The sequence below is a fragment of the Eurypyga helias genome, unplaced genomic scaffold (assembly GCF_000690775.1).
Source record: "Eurypyga helias isolate BGI_N326 unplaced genomic scaffold, ASM69077v1 scaffold46510, whole genome shotgun sequence".
In the NCBI taxonomy this organism is placed as follows: Eukaryota; Metazoa; Chordata; class Aves; order Eurypygiformes; family Eurypygidae; genus Eurypyga; species Eurypyga helias.
The window spans coordinates 1-18,792 of NW_010228517.1; the positions used below are offsets into that span (position 1 = coordinate 1).

At 49.7% G+C, this 18,792-nt stretch overlaps 2 protein-coding genes across 3 annotated transcripts; one reads left to right on the top strand and one right to left on the bottom strand.

Moving 5' to 3' along the window:
* Window positions 1-321: 321 nt before the first annotated feature.
* On the top strand, window positions 322-12,983 carry CPSF3L (cleavage and polyadenylation specific factor 3-like). Of its 2 annotated transcripts, XM_010159453.1 has the most exons (17): window positions 322-349; window positions 1,249-1,346; window positions 2,897-2,970; window positions 3,185-3,413; window positions 3,628-3,726; window positions 3,821-3,855; window positions 4,501-4,639; window positions 5,729-5,793; window positions 6,413-6,602; window positions 7,279-7,362; window positions 7,882-7,971; window positions 8,564-8,726; window positions 9,250-9,357; window positions 10,204-10,265; window positions 11,137-11,279; window positions 11,943-12,072; window positions 12,903-12,983. In XM_010159453.1, the coding sequence occupies exons 1-17, from the start codon at window positions 322-324 to the stop codon at window positions 12,966-12,968; spliced, it is 1,803 nt and encodes a 600-aa protein (XP_010157755.1). In that variant the 3' UTR covers window positions 12,969-12,983. The 2 variants fall into 2 exon arrangements, with proteins under 2 accessions (XP_010157755.1, XP_010157763.1); XM_010159461.1 differs by lacking the exons at window positions 2,897-2,970; window positions 3,185-3,413.
* A 2,077-nt stretch (window positions 12,984-15,060) lies between these two features.
* Window positions 15,061-16,137, bottom strand: LOC104515481 (lysophosphatidic acid receptor 6-like). Its single transcript, XM_010159471.1, has one exon. It carries the CDS (start codon window positions 16,135-16,137, stop codon window positions 15,061-15,063), a length of 1,077 nt encoding a protein of 358 aa, XP_010157773.1.
* Window positions 16,138-18,792: the final 2,655 nt, after the last annotated feature.

Below are 18,792 nucleotides of genomic sequence, written 5' to 3' on the forward strand. Positions count from 1 at the left end.
GGCCGGCCCTGTCAGCGCCTCGGGCGGGTTCGCCCTGACGCCGCCTCCGGTCAGCGCTGGGCGGCGGGGCTGGCCCTGGTTCGTAGCCGTGACGGTGGTTATGGAATACAAACAGTCCTGAGCTTCCAGCAGCAGTTTATCACCCACGTGTGGATCTGACTTGTGTTTTCTGACTCTCTTCCCTCTAGGAAGAAGTTGGGCCTCTAAGTCTGAAAAGTAATTGAAATGAGCAGCTGTGTGAGCAGCTAAATCTTCTTTGTGGCCCCATCAGACTGCTCCTGGAATAATTTGCCGTGCGGCTTCAGATTAGAGTTTGTTAAAATGCCTGAGATAAAAGTCACTCCTTTGGGTAAGTCCTATCTAAAACCATCCTGAAGCAGATACACTGAAATACTTGGGGATTTAGAATTCAGTGTAATATGTGTTAAACGGCTGGAGACGTGCTTTTCCACGCCACGAGAACTGGTCGTGGGGGTATACTGCAGTATGTGCTACAGTTGTGCAGCACCCTAACTTCATTCTTCACAGTTTCAAAAGGACATCCTCCTGGCTTTCAAGCAAGTTAAGACTTCAACACAGAGTTACCACACTGTTCGTTACAGGATTCATTAATACATACTGGTAAAGGCACAGTATTGTCCAGTGTAGGTGGAGTATGAGTTCACTTGACAGTGCTAAAGATCCACAGGAAGGAAGTTCTTCTTTTTTAATTTTTTTTTTCTTTAATGGGTCGTGCAGAAACCGTTGAGATGCGTTTGTGTACTGAGAGGGCAGGTGATGTGCCAAGCAGAACTGCTTTATCCTGATGGATGGTTTTCAGGCTAGATATGGACCTAATTAATGAAGGTCCGTGCTTTTACTGAGAGGCAGAGTGCTTGGGGAGATGCAGAGCCCTGGGAACTTGGAATTCCATGCTAATCCTTTCTGGATAAGAGATGATTTTTCTCTTGAACCCATGTAGCTGTGATTGCACAGCAGTGGGCAGAGAACAAACGTGCCCTGTGTCTGAGCTGCTCACGGGTTTGGATGAAGTGCAGCTGCCCCTTTCATGAGCCCAGGGGATGGGGTATGTCTGTTCACGTCTGCTTACCCTCGAACAGATCTGCTTGCTTGGAAGAAAGGAATTAGTCTTTTCCTGCATCAGAAAAGGGCTAGGAAGTTTGTATGGACCTTTAAATGCTTCTCTTTTGAAGTGATTGTAAATAGTCCCAGAGATGTCTTACTTGTCTTTGTTTTGCTTGGGTCCAGGAGCTGGCCAGGATGTGGGCCGCAGCTGTATCCTTGTGTCTATTGCCGGGAAAAATGTGATGCTTGACTGTGGGATGCACATGGGCTACAACGATGATGTGAGTATGGTGGAGAGGCCTCAACTGTGGCGTAGAGATGCCTTCAAAGTCAGTCTGCCTGGCCTTTCCCAGCAGGGCTCCTGGCTCATTGCTCCCCTCTGTTCCCTTTTATCTGAACGTTCAGTAGGGGCAGGGTTAGCTAGGGGTGTGTTATTGGGCACGTGTATCGGCCACTGCTGGAACTGGATTACGGCAGAGAATGAACTGCTGTTGCCCCTTCAAAGCCTTGCTTTCCTGTGCAGGAGCTACATCCGCTCGAGTATTCCTGGTCCAGGAAGTGCCACCACCCAGCCAGACATCCTTTCCCTGGGTTGTGGACTCCAAGACAAATACTGAGCAAGCTGTGAATACTGCATTCATGGTGGTTTTGGTCTTTCTGTATTTCATACGGGCAGGTATCTTCTGTGCTTTAAAGCATTAATCCTGTCATTAGCTAGACTGCCCTTGACACAATGCTTGATTCTGGGCAGCTAATTACTTATGGGATCCACACTACAGAGTCACAGAGTGGAAGGGGTTGGCAGGGGACCTTTAGAGATCATCTAGTCCAACCCCCCTGCCAGAGCAGGATCCCCTAGAGTAGATCACACAGGAACCAGTCCAGGGGCTTTGGAAAGTCTCCAGGGAAGGAGACTCCACCCCCTCTCTGGGCAGCCTGTTCAGGGCTCTGTCACCCTCCCAGGGAAGAAGGGTTTCCTCATGGTCAGGATGAACCTTCTGTTTCCAGTTTATGCCACTGCCCCTCGTCCTGTCACTGGGCACCACTGAGAAGAGCCTGGCCCCATCCTCCTGACACCCACCCTTCAGGTATTGATAAGCATTGATAAGATCCCCCCCTCAGCCTCCTCTTCTCGAGCTGAACAGCCCCAGCTCTCCCAGCCTTTCCTCATGTGGAAGGTGCTCCAGGCCCTTCTTCATCGTCGTGGCCCTGCGCTGGACCCTCTCCAGTAGCTCCTTGTCTTTGAGCTGTGGAGCCCAGAACTGGACACAGCACTCCAGGGGAGGCCTCACCAGCGCAGAGCAGAGGGGGAGGACAGCTTCCCTCAACGCCTCTCTGATGCTTTAGGGAGAAAGCTAGGAAATACTCCTGATGTTTGGTCACCTGATACTTGTAGGAAAGGAATAATGGCAAAAACACTCTGTAAGATGGGAAGAGTTAACGCGTGACAGAGAGCAAATATGCCATTAGAGGAAAGGTTTTGAGGCTTTCTGCCTCAGTGCCTGTGGGTAAGCTAAAATGCCCTGGTCACCTGGGTTACGTTGAAGATAACTTGGCTGTAATTTATTTGCAAGGTCAGTTTCCCTGTCTGCCCGCTGGTAGCCCTCTTCTCTGACTCTTTCTGCACGTAAATGCTGGTGGTGTTGCCTACAGCTCTTCCTGTGTTGCAGACACTAGTGCCGTCTTCTGCCTTGTTGCAGTTTTCCCTGAGGTGGATTAACGGCCGTTTCCAGTGTTTCCATCATTCACACCATTGTTCTGTAGGATCAGTGAGGCAGTATTGACTGGCTTTGTTTCGTGATGGACAGCCTGGTTTTTCGTGTCTTCGCAGAGACGCTTTCCTGACTTCACTTACATCACGCAGAATGGCAGGCTGACGGACTTTCTAGACTGCGTGATCATCAGGTGAGGAAGCTTCCTTCCTTGTCAGAGCTCAGCTGGGAAACGGGGAAGCTGTGCGTACTGACACCATCAACCCAAACATGCCTTAAGTTCATCATTCGTATTGTGGTTAGTTCTCCGTGTCATGCGGCGCTTTGCAAGTCTGAAGCAAGATCTGAGGACCAGGCAAGCTAAATTCCCCTGCAGCATCTCCTTTATCCTTTGTGCCTTTCTGCAGCCACTTTCATTTGGACCATTGTGGAGCTTTACCGTATTTCAGTGAAATGGTCGGTTACGATGGGCCCATTTACATGACGCACCCTACCAAGGCCATCTGTCCCATCCTCCTGGAGGACTACAGGAAAATAACTGTCGATAAGAAAGGGGAAACGAACTTCTTCACTTCCCAGATGATTAAAGACTGCATGAAAAAAGTGGTTGCTGTGCATCTTCACCAGACAGTTCAGGTAAGCGGCCATCTCTGCGTACCCTTGAATCAGAGCGACTAGATTCATGGAACCATGGAATGGTTTGGGTTGGAAGGGACCTTAAAGCCCGTCCAGTTCCAACCCCCTGCCGTGGGCAGGGACACCTTCAACTAGAGCAGGTTGTTGCAGAGGGCAGAGCAGTTTTAGGATCCGAAGCTGCGTGCGCTGATGCGGTGTTTGCCTGTTGGTGCAGGTGGATGAGGAGCTGGAGATCAAGGCGTACTACGCAGGGCATGTGCTGGGAGCAGCCATGTTCCAGATCAAGGTTGGATGCGAGTCAGTTGTGTACACTGTAAGTAGGCACAGCAGTGGTTATGGATACATCTCCTCCTAATGGCCTGTCCTGTTCCCTTGAAAATATTAATGTATTTCCCTTCTTCCCTCAGGGTGATTATAACATGACACCGGACAGACATTTAGGGTAAGTGGGAAGCTGAGTTCTATGGACTGTGTGTATTTCTGACAGGGAGATTTTAGCAGAACTTCTGTTAACGCGAGGCGCTTAAGAGCACTGGTTCTTTGTTAGGAGACTGGAACGTTTAACGATGTCTTTGCTGGAAAGATAAATGCAGTTTTGAATTATGAGAATGAACAGATTTACACTGATTCTTCCAGAGAGACCTTAATGTCGTTTTCTCCTGTATACTAATAGTATATTTTTGAGGCAACATAGTAATTAGACCTAGATGTTTGAAATATTTTATTGTCATGGTGTCTTCTGAATGTATTTACTTTCTCAGAGTGCCAGTCGCAGTCTTTAACACTCATTTTATTTTTACTGGCGTATATGAGAGATTTATAATATTCGTGCTATTTAGAGTAATATTTTAAGGCATTTAAAACAATAGACTGGAGAAGAATGGCTTTACAAAACCTGTAGTCTCTGTTCTGAGCTGGATTAATTTAAAGGAAGGAGGCTTGATGCTTTGGGCAGGCTGGTGCACGTTGTGTACCTGTTTTCCTGTCTGCACATGGGGACGGTGACGTCCTCCACCCACCTCTGAGACCGGCAGATCAGAAACACCAGATTTCTTCATTTGACCTTCTTTAATTCCTTTTGCCTTAGTGCTGCCTGGATCGATAAGTGTCGCCCAGATTTATTAATAACGGAATCCACCTATGCCACAACTATCAGAGATTCCAAACGCTGCAGAGAAAGAGACTTCCTGAAGAAAGTTCATGAGACTGTAGAGAGAGGAGGGAAGGTACGGCCTTGCGGTAGTCTGAGCGAGGGTGTTTTTCCCCTGAGAAGCTCTCGTTAGTGCTGTGTAGCTGTTAATGAACTTGGGAGCCTGTGCTATCAAACTACATGAAACAGGACATTTTTATATTCCTCATCTGTGCTTCAAAAGACAGACTGTTAAACATGTAAATTGTGCCAAGAAGCCAACCAAGCTGTAAGTTAATGAGGTGGTAAGGGAAATGTTGTGCTTAAGGTCTGCAGATATGGAGGATGAAGGCAAAATTAACTCAATTAGCATCTTGTATACTGAAACATACTCTTAGTCATGGAGATAAAGAAAATGAGGCTGACTGTGCAACTCCTGCTTTTAAGCTTGATCAGAAGGGACTTCCAGTGTAGCCAGGTCTGCTTGTTCCGAGTCCCACTCTGTGCTGTTCAGCGCTGTGATGTCTCTCACCGTAAAACCCCTCTGAGTGTGCGGAAGACGTGCGCTTACCTTACAGGAAATGATGCTCCAGTGCCTTGTTCGTGGCTTTCGCTTGCCTGGCTGTTTTGTCTGGGTAAGCCTGTTGTACTCCAGTGAGATTTGATGTGAACGACTTCAGGTAGACACAGATCCTGTGGAACACACCCTGCTGGCCTCATAATACGGCTGTTAGTTGTATCAGTCCATCACTGGTTTAGAATTTCAGTCAGCCTTTTCTGTTTCTGGCAGCTTAGCCCCTGTCTTTGCCAGTATAAAACTGGGGTTTGAGATTCTCCTTTTCATTAACACCACATTTAGCGCACGCCTAGGAAAAGACATAAAAAGAGGCATTTTAGGTCCTCAGGAAATGGGACTAGAAGTGGAAATTTGGGAAAGTTTTACTGATTCCACTGTAGCTAAGCATCCGGGTCTAGCTTCCTAGGGCTTAGTTTATTTAAATTGATTAAATGGAAAATTAGCCTGGCTGTTAATTGCACCGGTAGAATTGAACTGCATTTTGGCTAAAAGGAAGGTCAGCAAAAGACTATCAGAAGGCAAGAGGGAACTGAGGGACTTGTTCAGAAGTGATAACGCTACAGTGCCACTTACATGCTGTTTAGGTTTTAAATTGTACCTCAATTCCAGGTTCTTATCCCAGTTTTTGCCCTTGGACGTGCTCAGGAGCTCTGCATTTTATTGGAAACTTTCTGGTGAGTGCGGCCCCTTCGGTGCGTGTACCACCTCCTTTTTGTCCTCGTGCTGTGGTCCTGTTTCGGTGATTCTTTCACGTCTGGTTAGCAGAGTATTCTCGTTACTGTTCCTCTGTAGTAGTTGCAGAATCTGTTTTCCGGTGTCCCTGACTCTGTGCTGAGGTGAACTAACCATTGTCTTACCCAGGGTCATTCTCCACTCCTCCCCCAGACACCTGGGATCAACCATCCTTTAAAAAATTCATCTGCTTCTTTGCCACGTTGTGAAACAATTTTCATGGGAGGGGGAGGAGGGATGAGCAGGTATTACACTTGTACAGGAGCCATAGTGTAGAGATGGGATTGGTAACACCAAATGGTGCTGCTTTTAATTATTTCCCGTAGCAGAATATTTGTAATGGCCGAAGCTGTCTGTAGCGAGTGAGAAGCGGATAAAGCCTACTGCGTCGTACCTCAGTGCATGGCGGTGTAGCATCATCCTGATGCTGATTTACTGCTCATTGGGGTAGGGTATGCACAAGGAAACCTTTGGAGACTACACAGGTTTATGGCCTTTCGTTGTGGATAGCCAGGATCCTAACTTGGCCCTCACAGGTATCCACAATGCTTCTTCCTGCAGGGAAAGAATGAACTTGAAGGCTCCAATTTATTTTTCCACGGGGCTGACGGAGAAGGCCAATCATTATTACAAGCTCTTCATCACCTGGACTAATCAGAAGATTCGGAAAACGTTTGTGCAGAGGAACATGTTTGAATTCAAGCACATCAAAGCATTTGATCGGGCCTTTGCAGACAATCCGGGGCCTATGGTAGGTGGACGATAATGAGGCGACAGAGCCCTGTGTGCTCTCAGGGAGCTGGGTTTATACCACTCCCTTCCTGGGTAAGGCAAGCAGGAAGTCTGCAAAAGCTCAGCATCCTCTACGCCACGAATAGCAACACCCCAGCTAAAACCCTTTTGCACCCAGGGCACTTGGGCGCTTTTATCTGTGTAGATTTTCCTGTCTCTAGTTCAGGAAAGGTAAAATGCCCAGAGAAAGAATTTAATACCTCTGGGCCTGATTGAAACCCTAACTTTCACAGTGTGTCCTTCTGGCTGAAGGCAGGAGACAGATCCTTTACAACACGATTTCTTATCGCTGGTTTTATTTCTGACCGGCCTAGTAGGCTGTAGCTGAAAGAGGAATCTGTCGAGTAGGATAGTACCACCCTAAAACGGTTCAGAGTTTTTTATCAGACACTGGGGTTCATCACAAAATTTTCCTAAAACAGTAGTTCGACTTTCCTGAAACTTAAGTTTCTTAACTTAACTTGCACGGTGGGAAAAATTAAATAGCAAAAATCCCCATTGGAGCTTTGATGTGGTAAGGGTGCGGTGAAGTGCGTTAGCGGATATTCCCCACAGTTGTAGGATATTTATATATTATAATTAGGGGGAAAAAACCTGTTTTCTGTGGTGATTCTGGGCACATTTTTGCCTTCCAGGTTGTATTTGCAACCCCTGGCATGCTCCACGCAGGACAGTCCCTTCAGATCTTCAGGAAATGGGCAGGGAATGAGAAGAATATGGTAAGAACTTGTGTTTCCTTCAGTGCTGTTTTGTCTTAATGTGACAGTGGTACCGATACAGTCGTGAGGACAAATGGTGCAGGAAAGCTTTTCCTGAGCACGTAGGGTTAAACGACACGGGTCCTCTAGCGAACCAATGCAGGGCAGAGCTCTCTCAAGGTCTGAATTCCCTTGTGTGACCGGGCAGGCAGAGGAGGTAGATGTCTCAGACGGGAGGTTGTGGGAGATTTGCTTTTCCAAAGCGCTGGCATTCATTAGAAGCCGCTTCAACGCCGTTTGTAAGTAGCGTTAATTCTTACTTGGCGATGCGTAAGTCTCAGCAGTTTGTTTTCTCATTCCGTTTTCGGGTGTGTTCTGGAGTTGGGTGTGCGCCACCCGCGATGCAGAGCAAAGCAAGGAGCTGGGCAGTGAGGGACGGGACGAACGCACACTCACATCAGCATCTAGGCGTTTGTGGCTATTTCTGCGTTAACGGCAGCTGTGGTAGGCAGAGTGGTATTTTTCTGGTTCCCTTCTCAGGTCATCATGCCGGGCTACTGCGTGCAGGGAACTGTGGGCCATAAGATCCTGAGCGGACAGCGCAAGCTGGAAATGGAAGGAAGACAAATAGTAAGTTTTCATTCCAAGAAGGATCACCTGGGGGAAGTCCTGCAGAGCTTCAGGTGGTAGACAGACACCACGTACTCGTAATGGGAATGTGCTGCATTCAGCACTGAAAATACCCACGTAACGTGTGCTTTAGGGTTGGACTGGGGTTTTTTTTCCTCTTTGCAGTGGCAAGAGCGTGTCTTCTCCTGCCCTAAGGCTTCGTCAGGGGTGTATTCGTAATGTTTAATAACTCAGCACCATTAGTCAGATAGGTAAAACTGATACCTTTTTAGGCAGATGGAGATATTAGAAAACTGATAACCAACTGGCCTTAAATATTGCTTTGTTTTGGCAAAGGTGGGACCGGTGTTGTGCTCTGAAATGGAGCAGTTTGATGCTGTTAAGTTACTGAAAGCTTTTCTGTACAGCATCATATTCAGTTGCTGCTGCTAAGGAACTCTTTCCAACGTGAATTCTCCAGTTTTCAGATGTTGTTCTTCCTTCTTTAAAGTAAATACAGAGGAGTCTGGGTGCGTGTGTGTCTGGTATACAAGCTGTAGTGAGCCAAAGCAGTTCCTGACTCACAAAGCCTGTACGTTCTGCTCCCCCACAGCTGGAAGTAAAGATGCAGGTGGAGTACATGTCTTTCAGTGCCCATGCGGATGCCAAGGGAATAATGCAGCTGATTCGCCAGGCTGAGCCTCGGAATGTTCTTCTGGTCCACGGTGAAGCAAAGAAAATGGAGTTTCTGAAGCAGAAAATAGAACAGGAATTCCGTACGTGTAGTGTTGGCGCTGAGCAGGGAAGGGTGGCATTACATCTCTCATGCTTAACCCGCTGGACATCAGCAGAGTCTCCGTTCCTTGGAAAGAGCTGACTCTTAAATCACGAGCGGAGAAAGCACCGAATTCACAGTGGCTGGTTACTCACTGCGCAGATTCTTTGCAGTAACTTCTTGCGGTGGCGGAGTGCAGGCAGTTCTGTTGCGCTCTCTTTGCTTCTTACCCCTCACGAGGAGTTACGGGTAGCTGGGCTAGTAGGTATTGCCCCGCGGGGGATTTGGTGTTCTGGCAAGGCGGTTAGCGTGAAGCCTGAGCAGCGGTTCTACGGGTCAGCCTCTTTCAAATCCCTGTAGCAAACTGCTGTTAAACTCCACTTCTGAACAGCTGCAGCAGGCTTCTGCCAGCATCACAGCACCATCCACTCTGGGGGTGCTTGCATGCTGCTTGTGGGTGAGCTGACAGCCTGGGACTGGAAATGCTGCTGCAGTCTGTCTGACAGGGGTTGTTTACGTTGCAGACGTCAGCTGCTACATGCCCGCAAATGGAGAGACCACAACAATATTCACCAACCCCAGCATTCCGGTGGACATATCCCTGGGACTCCTGAAGAGAGAAACAGCAATAGGTGACACACTCTCAACCCTGATTTTCTCTGGTGTTGTATAGTGCGTGTATTCGGTGGAAACAGTGGTGCAGGGCCAGTTGTAAGTGGTGACTTACAGCAGTGCGTCCGGTGAAAGGACAGGTTTTATGAGCATTTCGTGGTGGAGGGGGCTTCCTGCAAAATGAAGCAGCTGCTGTGCTGTGAAAGTGTGTTCCATAGTGGTTAGAAACACACACAGTTCCTTGTTTGCTACTCATTGCCCATTCACTGGGAAAACAAAGTCCATGTGTGCTTTTACCAGCTGGGTCGGTGAAAATTGCAACTACTTTTATAAATCAAATTTAAGAAAAATCGAAACCCTCTCAAATCAGGAGGCGACATGTTGTTCCCTATTACTAAGCATGTTTTTTTATCATGGAATCACAGATTGGTTTGGGTTGGAAGGGACCTTAAAGCCCATCCAGTTCCACCCCCCCTGCCATGGGCAGGGACACCTTCCACTAGCCCAGGTTGCTCCACGCCTCATCCAGCCTGGCCTTGGACACTTCCAGGGATGGGGCATCCACAGGTTCTCTGAGCAACCCGTCCCAGTGCCTCCCCACCCTTGCCGGGAAGAATTTCTTCCTGATATCCAATCTCAGTCTCCCTCTTTCCATTTAAACCTGTCACTGCAGGCCCTTATGTGTCCAGAGCACTGATAATGCTTGAAGCATCATGTACTCAGACAGGGGAATAAAGATGTAAACAGTCGTGTCTGAAGCGCAGCAGGGACACAGAAATCCCATTTCTCAAGTCGTGTAGCTGATGTCTGTGTGAGAAGCCCATCACCATTAACCATGTCATCCTTTTCCACTGGCCTTGGTTTAGGTCTCCTCCCAGATGCCAAGAAGCCAAAGCTAATGCACGGCACGTTAATTATGAAGGACAACGTAAGTAAAAAATTCTGTGTGTTTGTCTTAGTCCTCTGAATGAGTGTGTTGTTCTGCTGCCCTACGTGACGTCTGGGTGAACAAGGAGCTATGGTAAAGGGGAGCAGCCCTAGGCTCTCGGAAGGAGCCCAGTAAGGGCATACCTGGGAGTATTATTCTGAGTCTTGGCTTGTCCGTTGCCTTGACTGATGGCCTTCACTAGTCCCATAACGTCAGAATTAGTATCTCACAGTTCATGAGCTGGGTGTCACGGAGGCAGAACTTTTACTGCTGGGTCTCACGAACGGTGACAAAGTCACAGGAAAGGGATGAATTTGAAGAGCTGCTTCTGTTCCAAGTCTCTCTCTCGCCCTGGCCCCCTGCAGCCTACGGGGTGGAGGTACAGGCATTCCGAGGAGGCTGCGGTTTGTGGCCTGCGAATCCGACGTGGTTCTCGCTCGCTGTGCCTGTAGCAGTCAAAAGAATTAGCAGCAGCCTGTGGTCGGTAACCACCGTTGGTTATATGAGGAAGGAAGGTGGCACAGGAGGAGTTCTTGCTCTGTAACCTCATCTTCATGTTTAAACAAATCATTCCCCCTGGAAAAGAGGTTAAACCAACTTCCATTCAGAGAGCAACTTCCATTATGGGAAACAAAGAATTGGTGCGATTCTTCAGGTCATCTTGTTGTACCTTTGCTGTCCATCGTGCTCAGGCCGTTGCTGCTGGCAGTGGGAACTGAAATGTGCTGAGATGTTTCAGAGGCTGGAAAGGAATGATCTTACCTGCTGAGTGCGAAACACATCCCTGTGTGCAGCCGACCACAGAGGAAGAACAGAACTGCAGGAAGCACAAAGAAACGGCTCCTAATGGAACTGTACTTTTCCTCTGCAGAGCTTCCGTCTGGTTTCCCCCGAGCAGGCTTTGAAGGAGCTGGGCCTTGCAGAGCATCAGTTGCGTTTCACCTGCCGTGTTCACATTCAGGATCCGCGGAAAGAACACGAGACGGTGCTTCGTGTGTATAACCATCTCAAAGGGTGAGTCCGTGTTTGCCATCCTCCCCAGGGCTGGACTTCGGCTTATCGGTCTTCATACAGGTAGTACAAGCGCCCCCCTCCTTTTGGCCTTACAGACTAGCCCCAGGGAATTATTAGGAGAAAATTCTCTGCAGCCCAGAAGATCCAGCTGCTCTGGATTTTAGCCTGTACAGCGCGCGTAACCAGAGCAGTGGTTACACTGCAGTGGCAGAGGCTGGTAATCGGCCCAACAAGCTGATGGTCTCTGCCAAGCTGCAGCAGTCCGGCCGAAATCCGTGTTCTGTTGGTTTGCTGCTGTCACTGCTGCTTCTAGCTGGAGTTGGCACAGTTGCTGGCAGGGAAACCATCAAGCACAAGGTTGAGATACCTCTTAAAGTTACTCAAACCTAGCAGCAGATGGACCTTAAAAGCTGTCGTCTTCTGGAGGCAGATGGTCCATTCTGCGACTCGTCCTTTGCTCAGATGAACAGGGGTCAGCCGGGAGCTACAGCTATCACAAAAGCCAGAAATAGATTCCTCCAGGGAATCCTACCTGATTAGTGTAAGCCAGCTATGACTCGGCCCCATCCTGCCTGCCTTGGGCAGTAGGTGCTGGCTCAGAGACACTACCAAAGCTTGTACACGTCCCATTCAAAATAAATCACGTACCTTCTCTCCTGCCAGGGTCCTGAAAGATTATTCAGTGCAGCACCTCCCTGATGGCTCCATAACAGTGGAGTCCATTCTTATCCAAGCCACGGCACACTCAGAGGATCAAGGAACCAAAGTTCTCCTCGTATCCTGGACTTACCAGGTAGGAATACTTGAAAGACATTTTTCGGGCAACTCTGATCCCAGCTCCTTGCATCCAAAACAGACCTACAGCCTGGGTTGCTGTTGTGAGGGCGCGTCTTCTCTGGTTTTGAGGAAGAAGATGAGCTGAGTTGCTGCCGTTTCCTTCACCATTTTGGATTTGGTACAAATCATTTTACAGGAGCTGTGCTGAGTCGGGTCTTCTCTGGGACCAGTGAACTGGAGGCAACTGATTGGGAGTAGTTACGCTTCATAGCGTTATGGCTAATTACCGTTCTGTCTGTTTTGAGAACACTGTAGTATCCAGCTGCCACACTCTCGGCTGTACCACCACTGCCATACAGCCTGTGGAGCTTTTCTGCAGTCTGCTTCTTCAGTGTAAAACCTGAAGCAACAAGCAGAAAGCTAGCTAACGCCAAACCGTGGTGACATTAGACATGGTCATGTTTTTTTCCTCTCAAAAGTATCTGTGGCTGTATTTTCAAATGCTGTCTTTACAGCAAGGAACTGACTTCTGAGGGCCAAGCAAAACCACGCTAATCGGTGGTTCTTTATTCTTTGCTTTCAAGAAAAGTGGACATTTTCCTCAAGAGACACCCCTCAGGGCCACACACGTACTGTGACGCATGGGAGTTCTACACCAATACGCTGAAAGAACACCCAGAAATGCCTTTGTGCTACCTCCACCTGTTTCCCTTTTTGAACACTTCCAACACCAGATTTTGACAGAACTGTTTCAGTCTGTTTCTAGGTACCAGCATCACTCACTGCCCCAAACGGGAAGGTCAGGTAGAAGATTGCTTTCATCCCATGTCTCTCTATTCTCTGTAGGATGAAGAACTGGGCAGCTACCTCACATCCCTGCTGAAGAAAGGGCTGCCACAGAGTACACCGTGAGCAACAGCGCAGCAGTGGTTCACAGATTTACGTGTTCTTTTGTTTACATTGTCCGCGGGTTTTTCTGGTTTTGTGTTAATAAAGGAATTCATGACAGCGTTTGTCCCGTGGCTGCAGTGACCGCACGCACTCTTCAGCCGTACCGTGATCTTCCCCCGCTGCAGCCTGGGTTAGAGTCCTGCGGAACAACCTCGGAGTTGCTGACACAAGAAGGTAACAGATAAAACCTCAGCAGAGCAGAGTGAGGCAGCTTTACATGTTAACTGTGAAGCTTTGAAAGTGTAACGGAGGCAGGAGCATCAAGCCCTAATTAGCCTGTTGACCCAGCAGCGTAACAGTTTTGCTGACGAGCCCACGAGAGAGCTGCGCTCCTCGACACAGTCATAGAACCATGGAATGGTTTGGGTTGGAAGGGACCTTAAAGATCATCCAGTTCCAACCCCCCTGCCATGGGCAGGGCACCTTGCACTAGACCAGGTTGCTCCAAGCCTTTTTCCTCTGTCCAGACATAAAAATTGTGCTTAGTGTGAAAGAATATTCCCTCCAGCGCTGGGAATCTTTTCCACAGCCTATAAATGGGACAGAATTAGCAGGATCTCATGAAAGGTAAAATACTAATTGGTCCTGATCCTCCCTCAGAGGCTTTCATCAGCTCCAGTTTACAAATGCAACGAGAGGCACTTCTTGCAGGAACACAGGAATCGTTATTTTCAATATTTGAAAAGTTTAAGGAGGTTTTCTCACTGAGATTTAAAAAGTTCCACCGCACCAAGAGTAAAACAGAACGGGACCGTTAGTAACCAGCGCGCGTGTGACATGATTCAAACCGCGCGCAGCGTAACGCAGTCAGGCCTATCCTAACAAATGTAATCCCCCCCCAGAAGCTGCACCGTCTGTTGCCGTGCAAGGAGACGTCACTCCCTCGTCCAGACACCCCGTTAGTTATCCCCCTGCGCAGTTCTGCCACAGGGAGCCCACCCCCTGCCTCCCCTAAGGCCTGCGCAGTTCTTGTTCGAAGCCAACAGCAGAGCATAACCTGGGACCCCCAGCCTGGCCGTTCGCCTGCATTTTGCGCGGTTGGAAACGCCGATCTAGCGCCCGGCCGCAGTCAGGCACCCCTTGTCCCCTGTTAAACAAGCCCCCCGACACGTCCCCTCCATTCCCGCAGACCGGTGTGCCTCGGGGCCAGCGGTAAATGCTCCTTTACAACGTTTGGGGGCGGCAGGGGAAGGAACCGAGCAGTCAGTCTGTGTATCTGTTACCAAAATCACATCCTCTTACGTCAACCGCTGGCTTCGAAGCAGGTTTGTCGGCCAGGAGAGTGGTTGGCTGGTGACTGATAACCCAAACGATAAATTCTCTCCAGTCGTGTGTTTCACGGGGTGAAAAGCTCAGTTCTCGGCAACTGCGTGGTTCTGTGAACGCAAGAGGGGGTGACACAGGTCAGATACGACTTGGGATACAAACACGGTGACATCTGAAGAGGCCAGCGCGGCCCTAGGGCGTTGTGCAGTAACTTTCCCCGGTGCCCGTGCCGGGAGAAGAGCTTGCCCACTGCTGGTCCTGCCGGCGGTTAGCTGCCTGGTGAGCACGTGGGTCTGTTTCCTTCAGAACTGCCTTAAGGGCCGTCCAGCTGCAGCGCTGGGAACCCTGTGCTGAAACGCTCCTCGGGAAGCCAAGCAACCCTTCCCCAGCGGGGAGGAGAAGCCCTTATTTGGCCGTGGAATGTAGGCAGCAAGCAGTGTGTGAACCCAGCTGCCTACAGCCTGCCCCCAGGGAGAAAGCACAGGATCCCTCCAAAATTGGGAAAGGCCAGGCAGGACTGAGGATCCACCCTGCCTTAGGAGGCTGGCGGCTTTCCAGTAACCCTTTCCTGGGCTGCACTGCCAGGAGAGCCTGCGTTCTCCAATCAGTCCCAACGCTGAACAAAAGGAGACCAAACCACCACCGTCAGAGAACACTGCTCCCCCCCACGCTGGGCTAATCGAAACAGCCAGCTGTTAGGCACTTCCCCCCAGCGTCACCTTGACCTAACAACCGCCCGCTGGAAGAACGGCTTGTCTGCAAACAGCTGGAAAGATGACTGCTGTACTTACTTGGAGTAGATCGGTTGATTCCGTCTCCTGCGGCTTTTAATTCCGGGTCTCTGTTGTACTTTATACGCATAGGTGAACTCCCCCAGCGACTGGTCGCAGATGGTGTACACCGTTTTCGACCTGAATCTGAGCCTGAGGTTGAAGTGCCACGTCTTGCTGGAAGAGGTGAAGTAGTACAAGAGCGGGTTAAGGCAACAGTTGAAACTCACGAGGGCTAAGGTGACCCTTCGCATTTTGTAGATCAGGTTGGCGAATGACCCGTTTTGGATGACCTGGATCCTCATTAAAAAGTGGAGCAGGTGGGTGAGATGATAGGGGAGAAAACACAACGTACAAATGAGCAAGATGATGTAGATGGTGCTCAGGGCCTTCCTCTTGCGAATGCTGTGTTTGATCTGGGAGATCCTCTTAGCAATGAGAGGGTAGCTGATCAGGATGATGGAAAACGGGATGACAAACCCAAAAACTAAGGCCAGGATGTTGTAAGGCGCCATGCGGTAAGTCCAGCTGCTGGTAGCGAAGTTCTCAAAGCACGCTGTCGTGTTCCTCGCGCCCCTGTTGTGGAGGGGACCTCCAAGGATAAGTGGAACCGTGACGCACACAGCAACCGCCCAAAGGACTGAGACCACCACGACGTAATGCACGACCCTGATCTGGATGTACCTGAAGGGGTGCAGCACTGCAATGTAGCGATCGACGCAAATGCAGGTGAAAAAGGCAATGCTTAGGTAGATGTTGATGTAGTACAACGTCCCCGTGATCCTACAGGCCACGTCGCCAAAGACCCAGTCGTTCCGATTCAGATGGTAGTGAATTTTAAAAGGCAACACACAAACAAACAGGGTGTCCACCAGAGCCAGGTTAATCATGTAGACGTAGGAATGGGAAGCGTGCTTTACCCGGCAGGACAGGAGGTACAGAGCTAAGGCATTTTCTGTCAGTCCCAGCACGAAGACGACGCTGTAGATGACAGTAAACAAGGAATACTGGAAATCTGCTTCCAAGCTGAACTCTGAACTGGCACGGTCAACCGTCTCGTTGGAGACTCCTTCAGCCCAGGAAATGCCTGCCATGGTTGCTGGAGTGCAGGGATATCCCACGTGGGGTGAAAGTCTTAAGCCACCCCTGACCTCAGGAGGTTCTTGAGTTGTATTTCACCTCGAGTGGGCAGGAGCTGAAGCGGCACCGCTCCGCGGCGTTAGGCCTGGGGAAGCCTGTGGTTCACAGTCCGTGCTTGGGATTTGTAGATGGAAAGTGGTGTTGCTGTGAGGGACAATAAAATATTTAAAAACCACAAGCATGTGAAGTTTATGCAGTAGGTGTTATTTACTGCCATTAAAATGATGACAAGATGACAATACTGAATTAACAGAAGTAGCAATTCATCCCCCAAACCCCCCAAAAAAAGACACGTGGAAGGCTACAGCTTTGGCCAGCAACTGAAGCGGGATGGGGAATCTCAGCAGTGACATACCTTTGGAGATCCTGTAATTCATTTCCTGTTCCTAAGCCCCACCAGAATTCCGGTGTCACCTCGGAGAGATGTAAGACGTTACTCTCCTGCCCTCTGCCTTCTGGGTAACTCCAGCGTGACAGTTCCCTCCACACCCCGATGACTGAACTGCTCTAACCTCGCTGCGGCAGTTTTATAAAGAGCTGCGTGGAGCCTGGCAAAGTTACGAAGGCGTAAACCGAAACAGGCCGCTGGCATGCACGCCGAGCTGTTAAAACCCAGTCAGAAAGCTGCAGTGCCATCCCCACCTCCGTTTAGGAGTGATCCAGGGGCATAGACAGCTGTGACACAGCGGTAAACAGAAGGGTGCAGCACTGGAGACAAGATGTGCCGGGTCTCTTGGAACAAACACGTGCAGGAGTGCGTAGTGCAGGACGCAGCCCTGGGTCACCACAAGGCCTGAAAACAGGCACATACAGACCCATCTGAGAGAAACGGGCTTTTTCCATCCTTCCCGCCCGCACTTCCACTCCTCAGCTGAAGTTCACCCAAGTGGGAAGGCTCGGTGTAAGCCGCTGGGTGAATTTACAGCACCCTAAACCTACCCCGCAGGCACGTGGCAGCGGGAAAGCACCGCTCGCCTCAAAAAAAGGGAGCAGAAAGGACTAGTTTATGTGTTTGAAATACGGGAAAGAGGGGCTGCAGGGGTTGTAATATCGCTACACGTAGGCAACAACCGCACGCCCGCTGCGCTGCTGCTTCTCCCCACCCAGCGTACAAGAAACCCGCGTGCCTAACCCAAACACGGACACCCCACCAGCAGCCCCTAAAGGCGGCGGATACGTTAAACCAGCCGCAATAAGCACGACGTTCCCGACGTTGAGCCACCGATCACACAAGAAGACAAAGGTTGTTGGGTACTTTCCAAAGGAAACTCAGAGATCGCACTTCCTCCCTACAGTTGTTTATCTAACGAAGTCAAAAGCACCCAAGGTGATAACTGGAAGATTAGAAAGGGAAAGAATGGTTTCGTTTTAAGCAGGCGAGCATACGTATCTGCTTACACGGGTCTTTCACCTCATAGCAAAGGGTTTGTACACACACACAGGAGAAGCACTACAACAGCAGGCATGGCCAAGCCATTACGTTAAGCAGCGCAGGATTTGGAACGACATCTCCGAGTTTTGCCAGAGCAAGAGCCACCAAACACCCATCTTCTCCGGGTTCCACGTGTAGTGTGGCAACTGGGGGAAGATAAGGCAGAGGCCTGTAAAATCATTAACGGGGCAGGACGGCAAAGGGGACCCGTGAGCTACCGCTCCTCACAAGACAAGTGAGGCGCTGTCAGGGAACGGCTCCACAACAAACACAAAGGAGTTTCCCAAACAGCACACACGTCATCCCAAGATTCTGTAGGAGCTGGACACGAGTCTCTACGCTCAGTGCTGATGGACTGCAGCGAGATGGCACAGCGAGTCTCGCTGAAGGGCTGCCTGAAATGGCTTCTGCTCAGATCCCTGGCAGAACGGTTACAAAGCCCTACAACGGCACAGAAGCCGCTTGTACCACTACACCAACAGTCACTCTGGGATTTGAAAAACAAAGCAAAAACCCCACAGCAGTTCTCTGTGCCAACTGCAGAGTCAGCCAGTCCATCTACTCCTAGACTACCGTCTGGCAGGCTGAACCCAGGCTGCTCAGAACTGGATGCGACAACAAGCCCGTAAGCGTGACAGGTTTGTAGTGTAACCAGAAGTTGGGAAACATTTGCAGAAGGATCAACAGCAGGTATTTTTGCACTGCAACTATCAAAAAAAACCCCAAAACCAACCAACAAAAAAAAGGTGACAGTGAGCCGGCAGTAGCAGTTAGCTTAACACCCTCATAGCACTGGTACTCAGGTTGGTTTTCTGCCCCGCAAAGACTCATTATAAATGTAGATAGAAAGTTAACTTACCAGAGCTGAGATCGTCACCTCATGCAAAAACTGCAGATGAGCGCACCAGCCTCTCCAAAGGGTCCTCCCAGCTACGAGGTCACTGCTGAGCTCTTGTGCGCAGTTCTAACATCAGAGCACGCTGCCCTGCAGACACTGCAGAGCTTCCCACGTTGCTCTGCAGAGAGAAACCACAGGAAGCGGAGATGAAAAGCTGTCACTCGGATCCAAGAGAGAGCACTTGCCCTGCTAGTCAAGTGTCCTCGCACAAGTGGGGAGAGCAGAGCACACACCAGCACCAAGCACGCTTTAGCTCCCCCCACGCACCCGCTGTCAAGA

What these genes read in the sequence shown, in the direction of transcription:
- CPSF3L (XM_010159453.1), top strand. Translation starts at nt 322, where the DNA reads ATGCCTGAGATAAAAGTCACTCCTTTGG. An exon ending in GAAAATAGAACAGGAATTCC is followed by an intron (nt 8,727 to 9,249) that starts GTACGTGTAGTG and finishes TTTACGTTGCAG; the next exon opens with ACGTCAGCTGCTACATGCCC. An exon ending in GAAGAGAGAAACAGCAATAG is followed by an intron (nt 9,358 to 10,203) that starts GTGACACACTCT and finishes GCCTTGGTTTAG; the next exon opens with GTCTCCTCCCAGATGCCAAG.
- LOC104515481 (XM_010159471.1), bottom strand. Translation starts at nt 16,137, where the DNA reads ATGGCAGGCATTTCCTGGGCTGAAGGAGTCTCCAACGAGACGGTTGAC.